The 15,078-nt window shown below is 35.5% G+C and overlaps 1 protein-coding gene across 1 annotated transcript in view; it reads right to left on the minus strand.

Annotated features, from left to right (window-relative positions):
* LOC135196959 (lambda-crystallin homolog) overlaps window positions 1-15,078 on the minus strand; it is an 82,501-nt gene that overhangs the window by 37,268 nt on the left and 30,155 nt on the right. Inside the window, exon 6 of the mRNA XM_064223817.1 lies at window positions 14,758-14,900. Coding sequence (XP_064079887.1) covers window positions 14,758-14,900 — 143 coding nt within the window. The remainder of the gene's footprint in view (window positions 1-14,757; window positions 14,901-15,078) is intronic.

The following is a 15,078-nucleotide window of genomic DNA, read 5'->3' on the forward strand; positions in this document are numbered from 1 at the left end:
TCTAACTCAGATATAATATGCATTATCAATGGTATTTACTGAAACTGAGACAGGCACAGAAAGTTTACATCTGTAATCTACTGAAAATAGAGCTTGCATTATATCAGTAAATAATGAAATCATGTTTTTGGATGAAATTATGATACACAAGATCGGAAGTTACACACGTACATACTTTACACAAATTAGTTCTTTTGTACCCTCTGTAAATTTTAGTTTCACAGAATGTTTTCTTTGGAAATAAACTGTGCTTGTGTATATACAGAGCACTCTTCAGTTCCAAAACCCAAATTCCAAAAGCTGACATGTGAGGCTCCACCCTTATAGCCACTCAAGAACCAATGGCAGCTGATTTAGAAACATCCCAGATCATGGGCCTTGGTTTTATTAATCCAGATATGACAGAGCAATTACTTTCAAAGCGATATTCTTTGTGAGAGGAAGAACACAAACTATCCAACAGTTGGTTTAATAAGTTTTAATTTATCAACAGATTCCTTTTTCCACAACTCCTGCCATTCACTAATGCGATAGGTGTTAGAAATACACATCACCACTTGAAACTGGTAAATTTGATCAAGTCATATTTATTGAATGAAAATTTGATTTGCTGACAGAGTTTTTGGACAATTTTGGTGGGTTTCTAAAGCAATTCCAGCAACTGAAAATTACACATTTTTGTGGTGGCAGATTTTTAATGATATTAACACCCAATCATATTTCAGAATTAGAGGGACAGTGTTCCCCCCATATCCGTGAAGGATAGGAACCAGATGCCCCCACGAATAGCTAGAACCCGCGAATAGTTGGAACCCTATAAAGACACTTAAACTGCCTTATTTTTGTTTGGTATGACTCAAGAAAAACCTGCTAAAATGTTATACCTGGTTTTGCTAATAGTTTTTATCACAAAAAGTGCATTTTATGATGAAATAGATTAAAAAGAAAAAAAAAAAAACAGGAATATTTCTCATAGAAAAATACCACAAAAAAAAAAAAATACAGTGGGGCCTCGTTATCCACGGGGGATAGGGCCTAGAACCCCCCCGTGATAAGTAAATACCCGTGTTATCCTGATACCCCCCTCAAAAATTGCTTAAAACTGCCTACTTTAATAGTTAACCCACCCAAGACCACTATTCCAATGTTTATAACTGCCTACTTTAGTTCAAACACCAAATATGTTTTCAACTATCACCTAAAACTAAAATCAAAACAGTTTTAAAGTTATTGTACAAAATTAGCCTTAAAAAATAAATGTAGTATATGTACTACTGTACATATGTAGCCTACTAGCCTAGGGATTACAGCTAGAAGCCTACATACGCATGGTGGGCCTCTTTTTTTTTTTTTTTTTTTTTTTTTTTTTTTTTTTTTTTTTTTTTTTTTTTTTTTTTTTTTTTTTTTTTTTTTTTTTTTTTTTACAAGGAAAGAGAGGATGAGTGGTAAGAGAACTATCAAAATATGTAAATCATATGGGTACTCACCAACAATCTATGTTGATAAAAGATGGCGACGATTTTGCAGTGCAATCCAGTAATATAATAACGATAATGCGTAAACAGTATGCAGCGAAACATCTCTTCCCTTCGTCACAACACGTTAATACTAGTATATTCCACGTAAAAACCTTCATCTGACCTTTAGGCGTCTTTCCCATAAGAGTAAAAGAATCAGGGCTTTTGGATGCCACATAATTAACTCGTTTATATGGGTGCAATTTAAAGAACGCGCCGCACACCACATCATAACAACAACAAACAAACGTTTGTAGGCCAGTGTTGCCAACTGGGAATGGCAATTTCTTGCTAGATTTTGTTCCATAAAAGGCTAAAAAAAATCACATACCGTATATACTCGAATAACGTGCAATCTCCCATATCGTGCGACCCCCTAATTTTCACCAATAAACAGTGGTTTTGTGTTTTGTCATGTATCTCATGTATCATGCAAGTTCATAAGGTTGGTGGTTAGCCTGCTAATGGCCGAGTCATTGAGATGTGTGCTGATGCTAGTCAATTTACGGTAATTTTCTTATTAATCTCGAGAATTGAATAGAAAATCTCAAGATTAAAAAAAAAATCCCAAGATAATAAAATAATTGTAAAAATAACACGCCTTGGAGTCCTTAATCATTCTCTCTCTCTCTCTCTCTCTCAGGAATAAATACGTACGTACTGTAATTTGCAGTAAATGTGTAGACATTGTGTGCGTGTTTAAAAAAATGTGCAGTACACACACATTCCGATGTTTCGGTTTTGGAATTTTTCAGATTTCGGAAATGTGAGGTCAGATGCATAATCAAACAAACACCACTACTGCAGCAAAAACATTTTTTCCCTTTATGTTTTTCATTATTGTTATTTATTAATTACAGTTTATTTAAATAAATATTAATATAATACTGTTAAATGAATGTGAGATAATTAAGATCACCTATAATAATAAAATAGTGGGACAATTAATACCATATGTTCTCAATAGGTATTATTTTCAAAACAAACATTCCCGTAAAACACAAAAAAATATATGTACATAACAATCAAAATATAATAATGTTTTGCAGTTCAACTTGTGAATTTTAACAATAAGTATGACTATATAATATATTTTACCATATCGATCTTGAAGTTGAAGAGTCGTAAAATTCTGAGGATGGTCCGGGAAAAGGATTTGTACTTTGTGATCACGTATCGCTACAACACCATGTGGTATTTTCATACCACTATATTGATGACGCATCGCTACGACACACTGGTGTTTTTCATACCACTATACGTTAAAAGGGTTAAAAACATGACATAGAATCGACTTTGCGACTTCGTTCACTTTGATATTTTTAACGATACAATAACTATCATTTGTACTACTAAAACCATCTTCACATAAGTAATTTTTCGTAAGATATGTGTTGTTGTATATGTTGTTGCAAAAGCTAGCTTATACATAAAAAGCTTTTATAATTTAAGTCATCTTAGATATACATATGCACCCAAACTCATTGTGGGGAAATTTACTACTGTTTCCTCGGATATTGAAATACTTTAGCATCATTCAAACACTTTAATAATATAATGCATAAATACTAGGCTATACATATTTACATCGTATACAAATACTACATACAGTTATATACACATACTTTTATATACAAAGTTAACAGTTATATACACATACTTTTATATACAAAGTAATCATATGAGTAGTGATCAGACGACAGCTGTGCACTGGACTACGTACGTACTACTTGGAAGATAAAACGAACAAAAATTTTGTTGTTGTTAGTCGCCGGGATAGATTAACATTTTTCCAGAGATTAAAAAGCTGAATTTTGTTTTTGAAGGTATTTGTCAACCGCGATATTATATTATTGTTTTCACGAAGGAATAATTATATAAAGAAAATTATTGAGTAATTTTTGCTGTCAGCAGTCAGAAAATCACGAACATGTTAACGTTCAAACCTAGTGCCATCCATGGCGTATGTCTATAAATAGAACAGAAGCAGAGGGCAGTCATTGGATAAACAGATCTCCATGGCTACCACCAACCAATCAGGTGTTAGTTATACTACTCTGTAATTTCTTAGAATGAACGTTTACACACACGAAGCTAACGATGATGTATGTGTTTTGCATACAGTACGTAGTTTTAGTTTTTATTATTAGTGTAAGTATTTTACTGATTTCATGAAGAATAGAATGATTCCTTCTCATTACTTTGAATGCAAAATGGCTTGAAGATTCTTCCGCAAAAAGAAGAGAAAAAAATTCCTTAGAAGATGATACCTATTTACTAACGCGGTTGACATACCTTCAAAACAAAATTCAGCTCTTAATCTCTGGAAAAATGTTAATCTATCCCGGCGACTAACAACAACAAAATTTTTGTTTGTTTATCTTCCAAGTAGTACGTACGTAGTCCAGTGCACAGCTGTCGTCTGATCACTACTCATATGATTAATTTGTATATAAATGTATGTGTATATAACTGTTAACTTTGTATATAAAAGTATGTGTATATAACTGTATGTAGTATTTGTATACGATGTAAATATGTATAGCCTAGTATTTATGCATTATATTATTAAAGTGTTTGAATGATGCTAAAGTATTTCAATATCCGAGGAAACAGTAGTAAATTTCCCCACAATGAGTTTGGGTACATATGTATATCTAAGATGACTTAAATTATAAAAGCCTTTTATGTATAAGCTAGCTTTGTAACAACACATATCTTACGAAAAATTGTACTTATGTGAAGATGGTTTTAGTAGTACAAATGATAGTTATTGTATCGTTAAAAATATCAAAGTGAACGAAGTCGCAAAGTCGATTCTATGTCACAAACCCATAACAATGCAGTGTATGTTTGATAATTCTAAACTATTATTCACTACCGCAAAATAACGATGATATTTTGTATTGAAAATTAATGTTACGTATATTCCAAACATTATTACTACGTAGCATGAATAGTACTATAAAAATTTCGAAAGATAATCTTGCTGTGAACGCTACCATAATTTGATTTTCATATACGTACGTACATTTTGTCAGCTGGCTGGCCTCGCATAGATAAAATTGATTTCACTGATATGGAATTCACTCCACGAATAGCCTTTTATTATGAGATATGACGATAATATATAAGGTAAAAAATGCTTTTATGTATTTCGTTTACGCTTCGTCGCCAATAACAAACAGCAATACTTACGATAACTGACAAATAGCGTTTGTATGACTTCATTGTTCAGAGAAGTTATATACGAATACTGCCAAAATAATAATGAAGTTCGAATTAATTTTAGCATTAATGTTATTACTACTGTAATTACACTACCACTACTATTAAAATTTCTAAAAGTTTATCAAAACAAAAATGTCGCTTTGAACGCAACCGTATACATAAACTATTTTTCGTACGTAAAGGAATATGCTTACATTTTGTGGCTGGCCACTCCGACGATAAGTTGAGTGCAATGATGTGGAAGTATTCTTCGAATAGGCTATTTATTATGAAGATATGACTATAATATATATGGTAAGAATGGTTTTATTACCTTTATTGTCAGTTAATATCAACCTAGCCACCTGGGGGGGCAACCAAGTCCTTATGGGTGCCGGTCCCAAGCCCGGATAAATAGGGAGGGTTGGTGTCAGGAAGGGCATCCGGCTGTAAAAATCTGTGCCAAAACCATGGAATGAGCCGAAATATGGAAAGAGGTAATGCTAGGGCGTACTCCGTAAATGACGCACAGAGACATCGCCCTAACTCTGTGGTAAGGCGAGGGCTACTGCATCAGGAGCGGGTTTGTTGCAGCTAAAGAAGCGAGCTCACATTGGGTTCAGAGTATGTCAGCTAAATGTTGGGTCCATGACTGGGAGAGGTAGAGAATTGGCTGACTTGATGAGAGAAAAGAAAGTAGATGTTGTGTGTGTGCAAGAAACGCGGTGGAAAGGAAATAAAGCTATATTATAGTGGAGCAAATAAACAAGGTAGAAATGGAGTTGGCATAGTACTGTCTAGTGAACTAAAGAACTCGGTAATAGAAGTGCATAGAAAGAATGGCCGTATCATCAGATTGAAGATATGTTATGGAGGAGAGATTCTGAATATTATAAGCGCATACGCACCACAAGTTGGTTGCACAGAAGAAGAGAAGGGAAATTTCTGGAGAGACATGGATGGAATAATGCAAGAACTGGAAGAGCATGAGAGGGTGATAGTTGGGGCAGATTTGAATGGCCATGTCGGAAGTGAAAATGAGGCGATTGGGCGGGTGCATGGGGGCCATGGAATTGGAGAGAGAAACCCAGAAGGAGAGAGTGTAGAGGACTTTGCTGTGTCATTCGACATGGCAATAGTAAACACATTTTTTGAGAAGAAAAGGAACACCTATAACATATAGGAGTGAGGGAAGATTCTCCCAGATAGACTATTTCTTGTATAAAAGGATAAATCTGGTGGAGGTCAAGAACTGCAAAGTTATTCCAGGCGACCATGTAGCCCCCCAACACAGGCTGCTATGTATGGACTTGAAGTTGAAAAGGGAAAGAAAAACCAAAGCTAAAGGGATAAGGAAAATTAAATGGTACGAATTACAGAAGGAAGGGGATAAGAAGAGAGAGTTTAAGAGGAGGGTTTTGGAGGATATTGATATAGGGATTGAAGATGTTCAAGAATGGTGGGCACGAAATGCAGCAGTAATAAGAAGGCATGGAAAGGAGCTGCTAGGAGAGACATCTGGTATCATATGGGAAGAAAAGGATAGTTGGTGGTGGGATGAAGACATTGAGAAAATAGTAAAAGATAAGAAGGAGGCAAAGAAAAGATGGGAAGAGTCACAGTCAGTGGAAGACAGAAATAGGTACAGAGAGAAAAACAAGGTGGTGAAAAAGGTGGTAGCCCAAGCTAAAGCAAAGTCGTATGATGATGTGTATAATGAGCTGGGGACAAAGGAAGGATTAAAGAAGATGATGAAGCTATCAAAGGCTAGAAATAAGAGCACCAAAGATATAACACACATCAAACAAATAAAGAATCAAGAGGGTGTAGTGCTTAGAAAGGAGGAAGACATTGTGAAGAGATGGAAAGATATTTCGAACAGTTGTTAAATGAAGAAAATAATAGACTAATAAGAGAGGATGGGCAAGGAAAAAGTGAACATTGGCATGGTAATGAGGTTTTCTAGGCAAGAGGTACTAATGCACTGAAGAAGATGAAGAATGGGAAGGCAACCGGACCAGACATGATCCCAGTGGAGGCATGGAAAGCATTAGGAGATGAAGGAGTGGATATACTGTACGATCTTATGATAAAGATCCTTGAACAGGAAAAGATACCAAATGAGTGGCGTGGGAGTATATTGATCCCAATTTTTAAAGGGAAAGGCGATGTCCAAGAGTGTGGTAATTATAGGGGCATTAAATTGATGTCCCACACTTTGAAGATACTGGAAAGGATGATAGATGCTAGACTGAGAGAAGAAGTACAAATAGGTAAGAGCAGATGGGATTTATGAAGGGAAGGGGAACAACAGATGGTATATTTTGTCTGAGGCAAATAATGGAGAAATTCGGGAAAGAACAAAGGGACCTACATATGGTATTCATTGACCTTGAAAAGGCCTTATGACAGAGTCCCGAGACAAGAGGTATGGAGGAGCCTGAGGGAGAAGATGGTGCCAGAGAAGTATGTGCGATTGATACAAGAGATGTACCGGAATGTATTTACCAGAGTGAGGAGCAGTGTTGGGGAGACAGAAGGTTTTGAGGTGAGAGTAGGATTACACCAGGGTCGGCTCTGAGCCCATTTATCTTTAACATAGTGATGGATGTTATAATAGAGGAAGTAAGGGAGACAGTACCATGGAACATATTGTATGCGGATGATATTGTTCTGTGTGCAGAGAGCAGGGAAGATCTGGAAGTGAAATTGGAAAGATGGAGACAAGTACTGGAGGACAGAGGAATGAGAATAAGTAGATCCAAGACAGAATACATGTGTACCACCACTGAGGGGATGATAGAGAAAGTATTCAGCTTGGTGGAGAGCAAATAAGGAGAGTTGATAAGTTTAAGTATTTGGGATCTTTTGTTAACGCTGGAGGAAGTATGGAAGAAGAAGTAAAACATCGGGTACAGGCAGCTTGGAACAACTGGAGAGCGGCCTCGGGAGTTCTTTGTGACAAAAGAGTGCCGCTTAGGTTAAAAGGAAAATTTCACAAGACGGTGGTAAGAACAGCAATGCTGTATGGTAGCGGAAACAGCAAGCATGAGAAAAGCAGAGCAGAAGAAGATGGATGTGGCAGAAATGAGAATGCTTAGGTGGAGTTCTGGGGTAACAAGAGTGGATAGGATCAGAAATGACTACATAAGGGGGTCAACTAAGGTGGTGGAAGTATCAAAGAAAGTGCAGGAGGGGAGGCCGAGATGGTATGGACACCTGTTGAGGAGAGATGAGGACCACGCTGGGAGACATACTATGGGAGTGGAGGTGCAAGGAAGAAGAAAGAGAGGGAGACCAAGAAAGAGATGGAAGGACTGTGTGAGAGGAGATTTACATGAGAAGGGAATTGATGAGGCAGAAGTGCAAGATAGAAATAGATGGAAACGGCTCATCCGAAACGGCGACCCCATATAAAAATGGGAAAAAGCTGGGAAGAAGAAGAAGATTGTCAGTTATTATCATAATGTGAATGTTTGTGTACTGGTGGTTATCGCACTGCAACTACGCTTAGCCTACCAATGAACGTCGTACATAAACCTTGAATAGGCTATTTATTTCGAAGATAGGACAATAATATATTAGGTGAGAATGGTTTTATTACCTTTATTGTCAGTTAATATCATTATATGAGTCTTTAAATGAATGTTGGTAGTTATCGGACCACGGCCGAGGGTTAGCCTACCGAAAAACATCGCATACGCAACACAACAAACCCGTGATGCAGCGATTCATACCAGTGATATAACATGAGAAACGGTCCAAGAAAAAACCCGTGATTAACTGGATACGTGAATACTGATCCGTGAATAAGCGATGCCCCCACTGTAGGTGAATTTTCCATGAATAATGGGGGCATATGTTCCAGAGAGAAATCCATGAATACATAAGTCCGGGAGGGAATACGGTGTTCACCGTAATGCCCCTTTTCCATTTCCCATGGGATTAGGTTACAAAAACTCCATCATTTCATGAAAAAAAAAACTTGAAATTAGCCTAGCCTACACTAGGGTACTATACAGTACAATCAAAGTATACATATACAGTAGCCTAGCCTACAATATACACACAGCCTACCATGATTTTGTGACCATTAATGTATTTTTATACAAAAACTTCCTTATCAGTTGTTACCATATTGTATAACCATATGAGAAAAAAATGTGTAGGGTGTGTGAATTATAGACTAGGTATTATACTCATAGTGTCCATTTACTAAAGTCAACTAGGCTATTATAGCTGTATTTCAGATAAAGGTAATACCATTAGTCCCTGCTTACTGGCAGCATCGGTTAAAGGTGTTTCGGCGGCTGGCTTGCGATGTTGCTAACCAGATCTTTGGTAAGTGGTATACTGACACCAATAACCAATTAATGACACTGCTAAACAGTTTATCAGTGCTTACAGCATTGTAAATGCCATTTACAGGCAGTCCCCGGTTATCGGCAATCCAGTTTCATGGCACTTGCCTAGCACCATAAAATTGGCAATTTATGGCGCCATAACAGGACGAGTTCTGGTTGGCGTGCCATAAGCATTCTTATGGCACATCATATGGATGCTTGTGACGCCGATAACCAGTTATCAGCACCATAAGCCCCATTATGGTGCCATAAATCACCGAGTTTTGGTTAATGGCAGTTTTTGCCTACTGGCACACCACCAAGAATTGAACCCCCGCCGATAACCAAGGGCTGCCTGTATTACCATAATTATTGTCATGTTCCGGATAACGACGATTTCCGGTTCTCGTTGCTCGGCCAGAAACAGAACGCCCACCATTCACCAGGAACTGCCTAACAGGCAGCCCCTGGTTATCAGCATTTCAGTTTTATGGCGCCTGCCCAATATATTCATAACTGGAGTTTACAGCGCCGTTGTCTGGTTATTGGCAGCTCAAGCGCTGTGAGACCCTCATAAAATACAAACATAATGAATATGCATCTTTTCCAAAGATCTTTTAAAAAGTCAATTAAGCTTTACTTCACTGTATCCAATAAGACTGTATGTAGTCTCATATTACTATTGTATTACAATCAAACCCCGCTAATCATAGTCTCTGGATTCGAGGACTCGTGTATTCACAGAATTCTCTATGGAACTTATAGTATACCCATTGTTCACATGAAATTCGTGAATTTGCGTTATTTTTCTATGAGAAATATCCACATATTACTGAATTTTCATATCTATTTCATGATTAAAAGCACTTTGTTGTGATAAAACTTTTAAAAATACCAGGTATAAGCCTTTCTAGTGAGTTTTTCTTGAGTTTGAACTCACAAAATAGGGATTTTTTACCTTTTTTATAAGGGTTGAGTATTAACGGATTCTAGCTAATTGCGGAGTAGTCTGAAAGCAATCCCCTAATGGGGGGGGTCAACTACAAACAAAGCGATCAATGTTTTGGTTTGGAAAATCAGCTGAGGGCAGATGTAAGTTTATTTAGACATATTCAACTTAATTCAGAGCGATTGACTTGCTTCTAGTTAGCGTAAATAAATCTCTAGAGAGACTATTTATATGGGACAAGATTATTTTTCCTTTTATGAAGTGCTTTCAAGTCAAAATTTGACTTTAAATATATGTTGTTGTGAACTAAATCATTTATTTATTTTCGTTAATAGCTGAAGCTGGGAGTATGTTTTTTTTGTGTAAATAATTTAACAGATTCTGTTTGCTTTTTTCACCCTATTCCATCATAATACATGATTTACATATTTATCTTTTATCAGTGTGAAAACAACCATAAAACAAGTTCTTTCATGTCCAGTATTTCTTAATAAAATACTTTTTCCTCAATTTTTATTTACGGTCAAATTTCATCCACTTTGCTGATGCGCAATAATTTATAGTTATTAGCAGCGTGAACTTGTTTTCTCAGATTCAGTTACAACTGCAGCTCAAATTTGGCAGTGTATTTCCTTGCCAACATTTTCTCCACAGCAAATAAAGGTATAATGTAAAAATATATCAGCCCTATTCTAAATAATGTCATTTGCAACAGTAACTTTTTACTATTGTATAACAGCTGAAATGCAAGCAAAAGTGTTATCAGATTCAGTTTAGTTGTTCGTAGCAGAACAACTGTTTTTGTTCAGTTGTTTATGGCTGCACACATTTAAGTAACAATTATAACATTACTAATGATACTTTGACCACTCTCATTTACTTTTTTAACTTATTTAACTAGAAGTTACGATAACTAACGAGATAGAGTAAAAGAGGTTAAGAAGCCACTAAGACGAGGAAGATGATATCAATGGAGATGAAAACTGACATCATTGCACGTTCTGAAAGTTACATTTTTTTTCTCTCTCTAGGTCAAGGTTTACCTGTAAGTTCATTGAATCTGGCATTAAAAATCTGTAGAACTCCCATAGTATGTAAAGGATTAGGCAAATGAAACTCCACAATTTTATGAAAGAGTTAATAGAATATCTGGCTGGGACACTGTCTATGGCATTGTTAACCAGTCTAGGGCACAGTAAGGTGGATTGCGGCGCACACGGGCTTTTGAATTTCGGTTACTGGCAATTTTCGGTTACCATCAAGTCCCCAGGAATGTACCCCTGCCGATAATCGGGGGCTGCCTGTAGTAATGAAACTGTTACTTTACTTACAGATTCCATTTATACTGTATCATTATAATGACATATTATCACCGTAACATGTATAAAAAAACAATCATCCTGCCTGTGGCAACATAGGGATTCTCAGAATCAGCTGATTCAGTCTACTACTGAATGAATTAAGAAAATAATTTTTTTAGTTGGTAAAAGAAATGAATGTACTACTAATGGAATTATTATTTTTTAATATAAATGTGAGACTGGTAATACTAAACAGGTAAACTAATATAAAAGAAGTCCCCGGTTATCAGCAGGGGTTCTGTTCCTGAGGGCGTGATGAAAAATGAAAATCAGGCGATCCCTGGTTATCGGGGATTGGTGCCGCTGTTAACCCTTAAACGCCGAAGCGGTAAAAAAAAAATGTCTCCCGTGTGCCGGAAGTGTTTCAGAGTGAGCGCGGAAGCGGAAAAAATATTTTTTTCAAAAAATCACAGCGCGCTTAGTTTTTCAAGATTAAGAGTTCATTTTTTGGCTCCTTTTTAGTCATTGGCTGAAGTTTAGTATGCAACCATCAGAATGAAAAAAATTATCATTATCATATATAAATAATGCGATATATGATAGCACAAAAACGAAATTTCATATATAATTGTATTGAAGTCGCACTGTGCGCGAAACAGTTAAAGGTAACAAGTTACTTTTTTTTTGTAATACACACTAAATTTCTATCATTTTGGTATATAACACATTGTAAAACAACAATAAAAGCACAGAGAAAATATTATCACAAATAATGCATGAATTTGTAACGTGCGGACATAAATATTTTTTTCAAAAATTCACCATAAATCTAAATATTGTCCTAGAGACTTCCAATTTCTTTCAAAATGAAGAAAAATGATTGAATATTACTATACTGTAAGAATATTAGCTTACAAATGCAGTTTTCGATCATATCTGATGAGTTCAATTTGACCGAATGTCGAATTTTTTTATGTATTTTTTTTATATGCAATTATTTCGGAATAAGAAAAGCTACAACCTTCAAATATTTTTTGTTTTATTCTACATGAAATTGCACACATTTTCATATATAAAACTCTATGAAATGCTTAATATGAAATGGAGCAAATATTCCGAGAATGGAACGTACGCATTTCGGAGATTTGTGGCGGAGAATCCGGGCGCAGAGGGAAGGAAAGTTTTTTTTTTTTAATTCACCATAAATCTAAATATTGTGCTAGAGACTTCGAATTTGTTTCAAGATGAAGATAAATGACTGAATTATTACTAGACTGTAAGAGTTTTAGCTTACAATTGCGTTTTTTCGACCATTTCGGTAGAGTCAAAGTTGACAGAACGTGGTTTTTTTTTGTTTTTTTTTCTATTTATCGTGATTTATATGCAAATATTTCAAAAATGAGAAAAGCTACAACCTTCAATTATTTTTGTTGTATTCTACAAGAAATTGCGCACATTTTCATATATAAAACTATGTAACGGCTAATTTAAAATGGTGCAAACATTACCACAATCGCACGTATGATTTTTTCGGAAGAGTTACCGCGTGGACGTAAAGAAAATGTTATATTTTTTATTAAGTTCACCATAAATCGAAATATTGTGCTAGAGACTTCCAATTTGTTGCAAAATGAAGGTAAATGTTTGAATATTACTAGAATATAAGCGTTTTAGCTTACAATTGCGTTTTATGACCATTTCGGTAGTCAAAGTTGACCGAAGGTTGAAAATTTGTCACTTATCATTTTTTATATGAAAATATTTCAAAATTGATAAAAGCTACAACCATGGGTTGTTTTTGTTAGTTGTATTGTGCATGAAATTGCGCACATTTTCATATATAAAACTTTATGTAACGGCTAATTTAAAATGGTGCAAACATTACCACAATCGCATGTATGATTTTTTCGGAAGAGTTCCCGTGCGGACGTAAGGAAAAAGTTTTTTCATAAATTCACCATAAATCGAAATATTGTGCTAGAGACTTCCAATTAGTTGCAAAATTAAGGTAAATGATTGAATATTACTAAAATATAAGAGTTTTAGCTTACAATTGCGTTTTTTGACCATTTCGGTAGAGTCAAAGTTGACCAAAGGTTGAAATTTGGCACTTATCGTTATTATATGAAAATATCTCAAAACTGATAAAAGCTACAATCATGAGTATTTTTTTTTGTATTCTACATAAAAATGCGCACATTTTCATATATAATACTCCATGTAACGGCTAATTTAAAATGGTACAAAAAATTATGCCAAAGTGACGAAATAATTTCCGAGATGTGTCACAATACTTTTTAGTGCGGCAAGAAAGAAATTCGCGCTTGCGCGCATGCGTAACGATTGTAAACAAAACAACACCTTGATCCGTGAATTCCAGCATCCCCCAAGGCGTGTGATTCAAGAGTTTTCGGCTGGTAGGCCTAAAAGTATTTTTCTGTGAATATTTAAAAAAAACTTTTTTTGATGTCGACGTTAAAATACGTCCAGTCGGCACCGAGAGACAAAAAATGTCGACGTAAAATACGTCCAGTCGGCACCCGAGAGACAAAAAGTGTCGACGTAAAATACGTCCAGTCGGCGTTTAAGGGTTAAGTGGAGATCAGCACCAATAACTATATATCGGCACATATCGATGCTGAAAATCCAGTTATCGTTATAGCTAGACAAGAGCAGTAAAACCGAATCCAATAGCCAGGGACTGTCTATACTTTATGTTATAAGTAAATCCCTTGCAATAACAAAACAGCTGTTTCCCGCAGATTTGTTTGCTTACCAATGTAAATTATCTCTCTCTCTCTCTCAGTACTGTACATATCCTTTAATGAAATATGAATTACTGTATAACAAACATAAAATTATAAAACAAACCCCAAGAAGTTCACAAAGCCTTCAAATAAGTGCTTGGATATTAAGTATACTTATAACAACTTTTTGTTTGTCTTGCTTGATTTACTGTATCATTTCTATTACTTTTTACAATTTTGCTTTGCTTGGATTTACTGTACCATTTTTTACTACAAGTTTAGTTTAAACTAAGTATGATTAGCACACACAACAGTAAACAAGAGAATATTTCATCTCTATTCACCATAAAAATACTCAAAATCTTTATTTCTTATGTAGACAAGACAAAAACCCAATAGGCAGCAACAAGTTCCCTGATGGCATGGAACTGAGTGTGTCATACATACATACCCTACAAGCTTGATTGCATTTATAATTTGATTTATAAAACTAAAAAAAATTAGAAAAAGCAGTAAAAACATAAATGAGAAGACTATAGCATGAAATATAAACAGAATGGTGGTGTAAGTGTGTGTTACTGTATTACTCTTTGATTAATGAAAATTCCAAAACACCAATGGGTCACAATAAAATTTAGGTTCAAAATGCCAGCAGTGAGTGAACAAGTAGAGAGGGACACTTCAACTTACCATTAGCATTGAGTAAAGCAGTTTCAAGAGGGCCCATCCAGGCATAACGATACCCAAGCCCATCTCTTATCAGGGCGTCTACATCTTCGGCACTCAGAATTCCATTGGTAACCATATTGTGGCACTCATTCAAAATAGCATATCTGAAAATGAATTACTTATTACAACATTCACAAATTTAAGGATAGGGGAAAATCCTTATCAAATATCCCCAAAAAAAGTTAATTCTCTGGAAAAAATAATCTACAATTATACTAACTCTGTGATAAACTGTCAGCTGATTATTAAAATGACCTTTATGGAGATTTTTGAAAAATTTGC

Source organism: Macrobrachium nipponense, chromosome 18 (assembly GCF_015104395.2).
Source record: "Macrobrachium nipponense isolate FS-2020 chromosome 18, ASM1510439v2, whole genome shotgun sequence".
Taxonomy (NCBI): Eukaryota; Metazoa; Arthropoda; class Malacostraca; order Decapoda; family Palaemonidae; genus Macrobrachium; species Macrobrachium nipponense.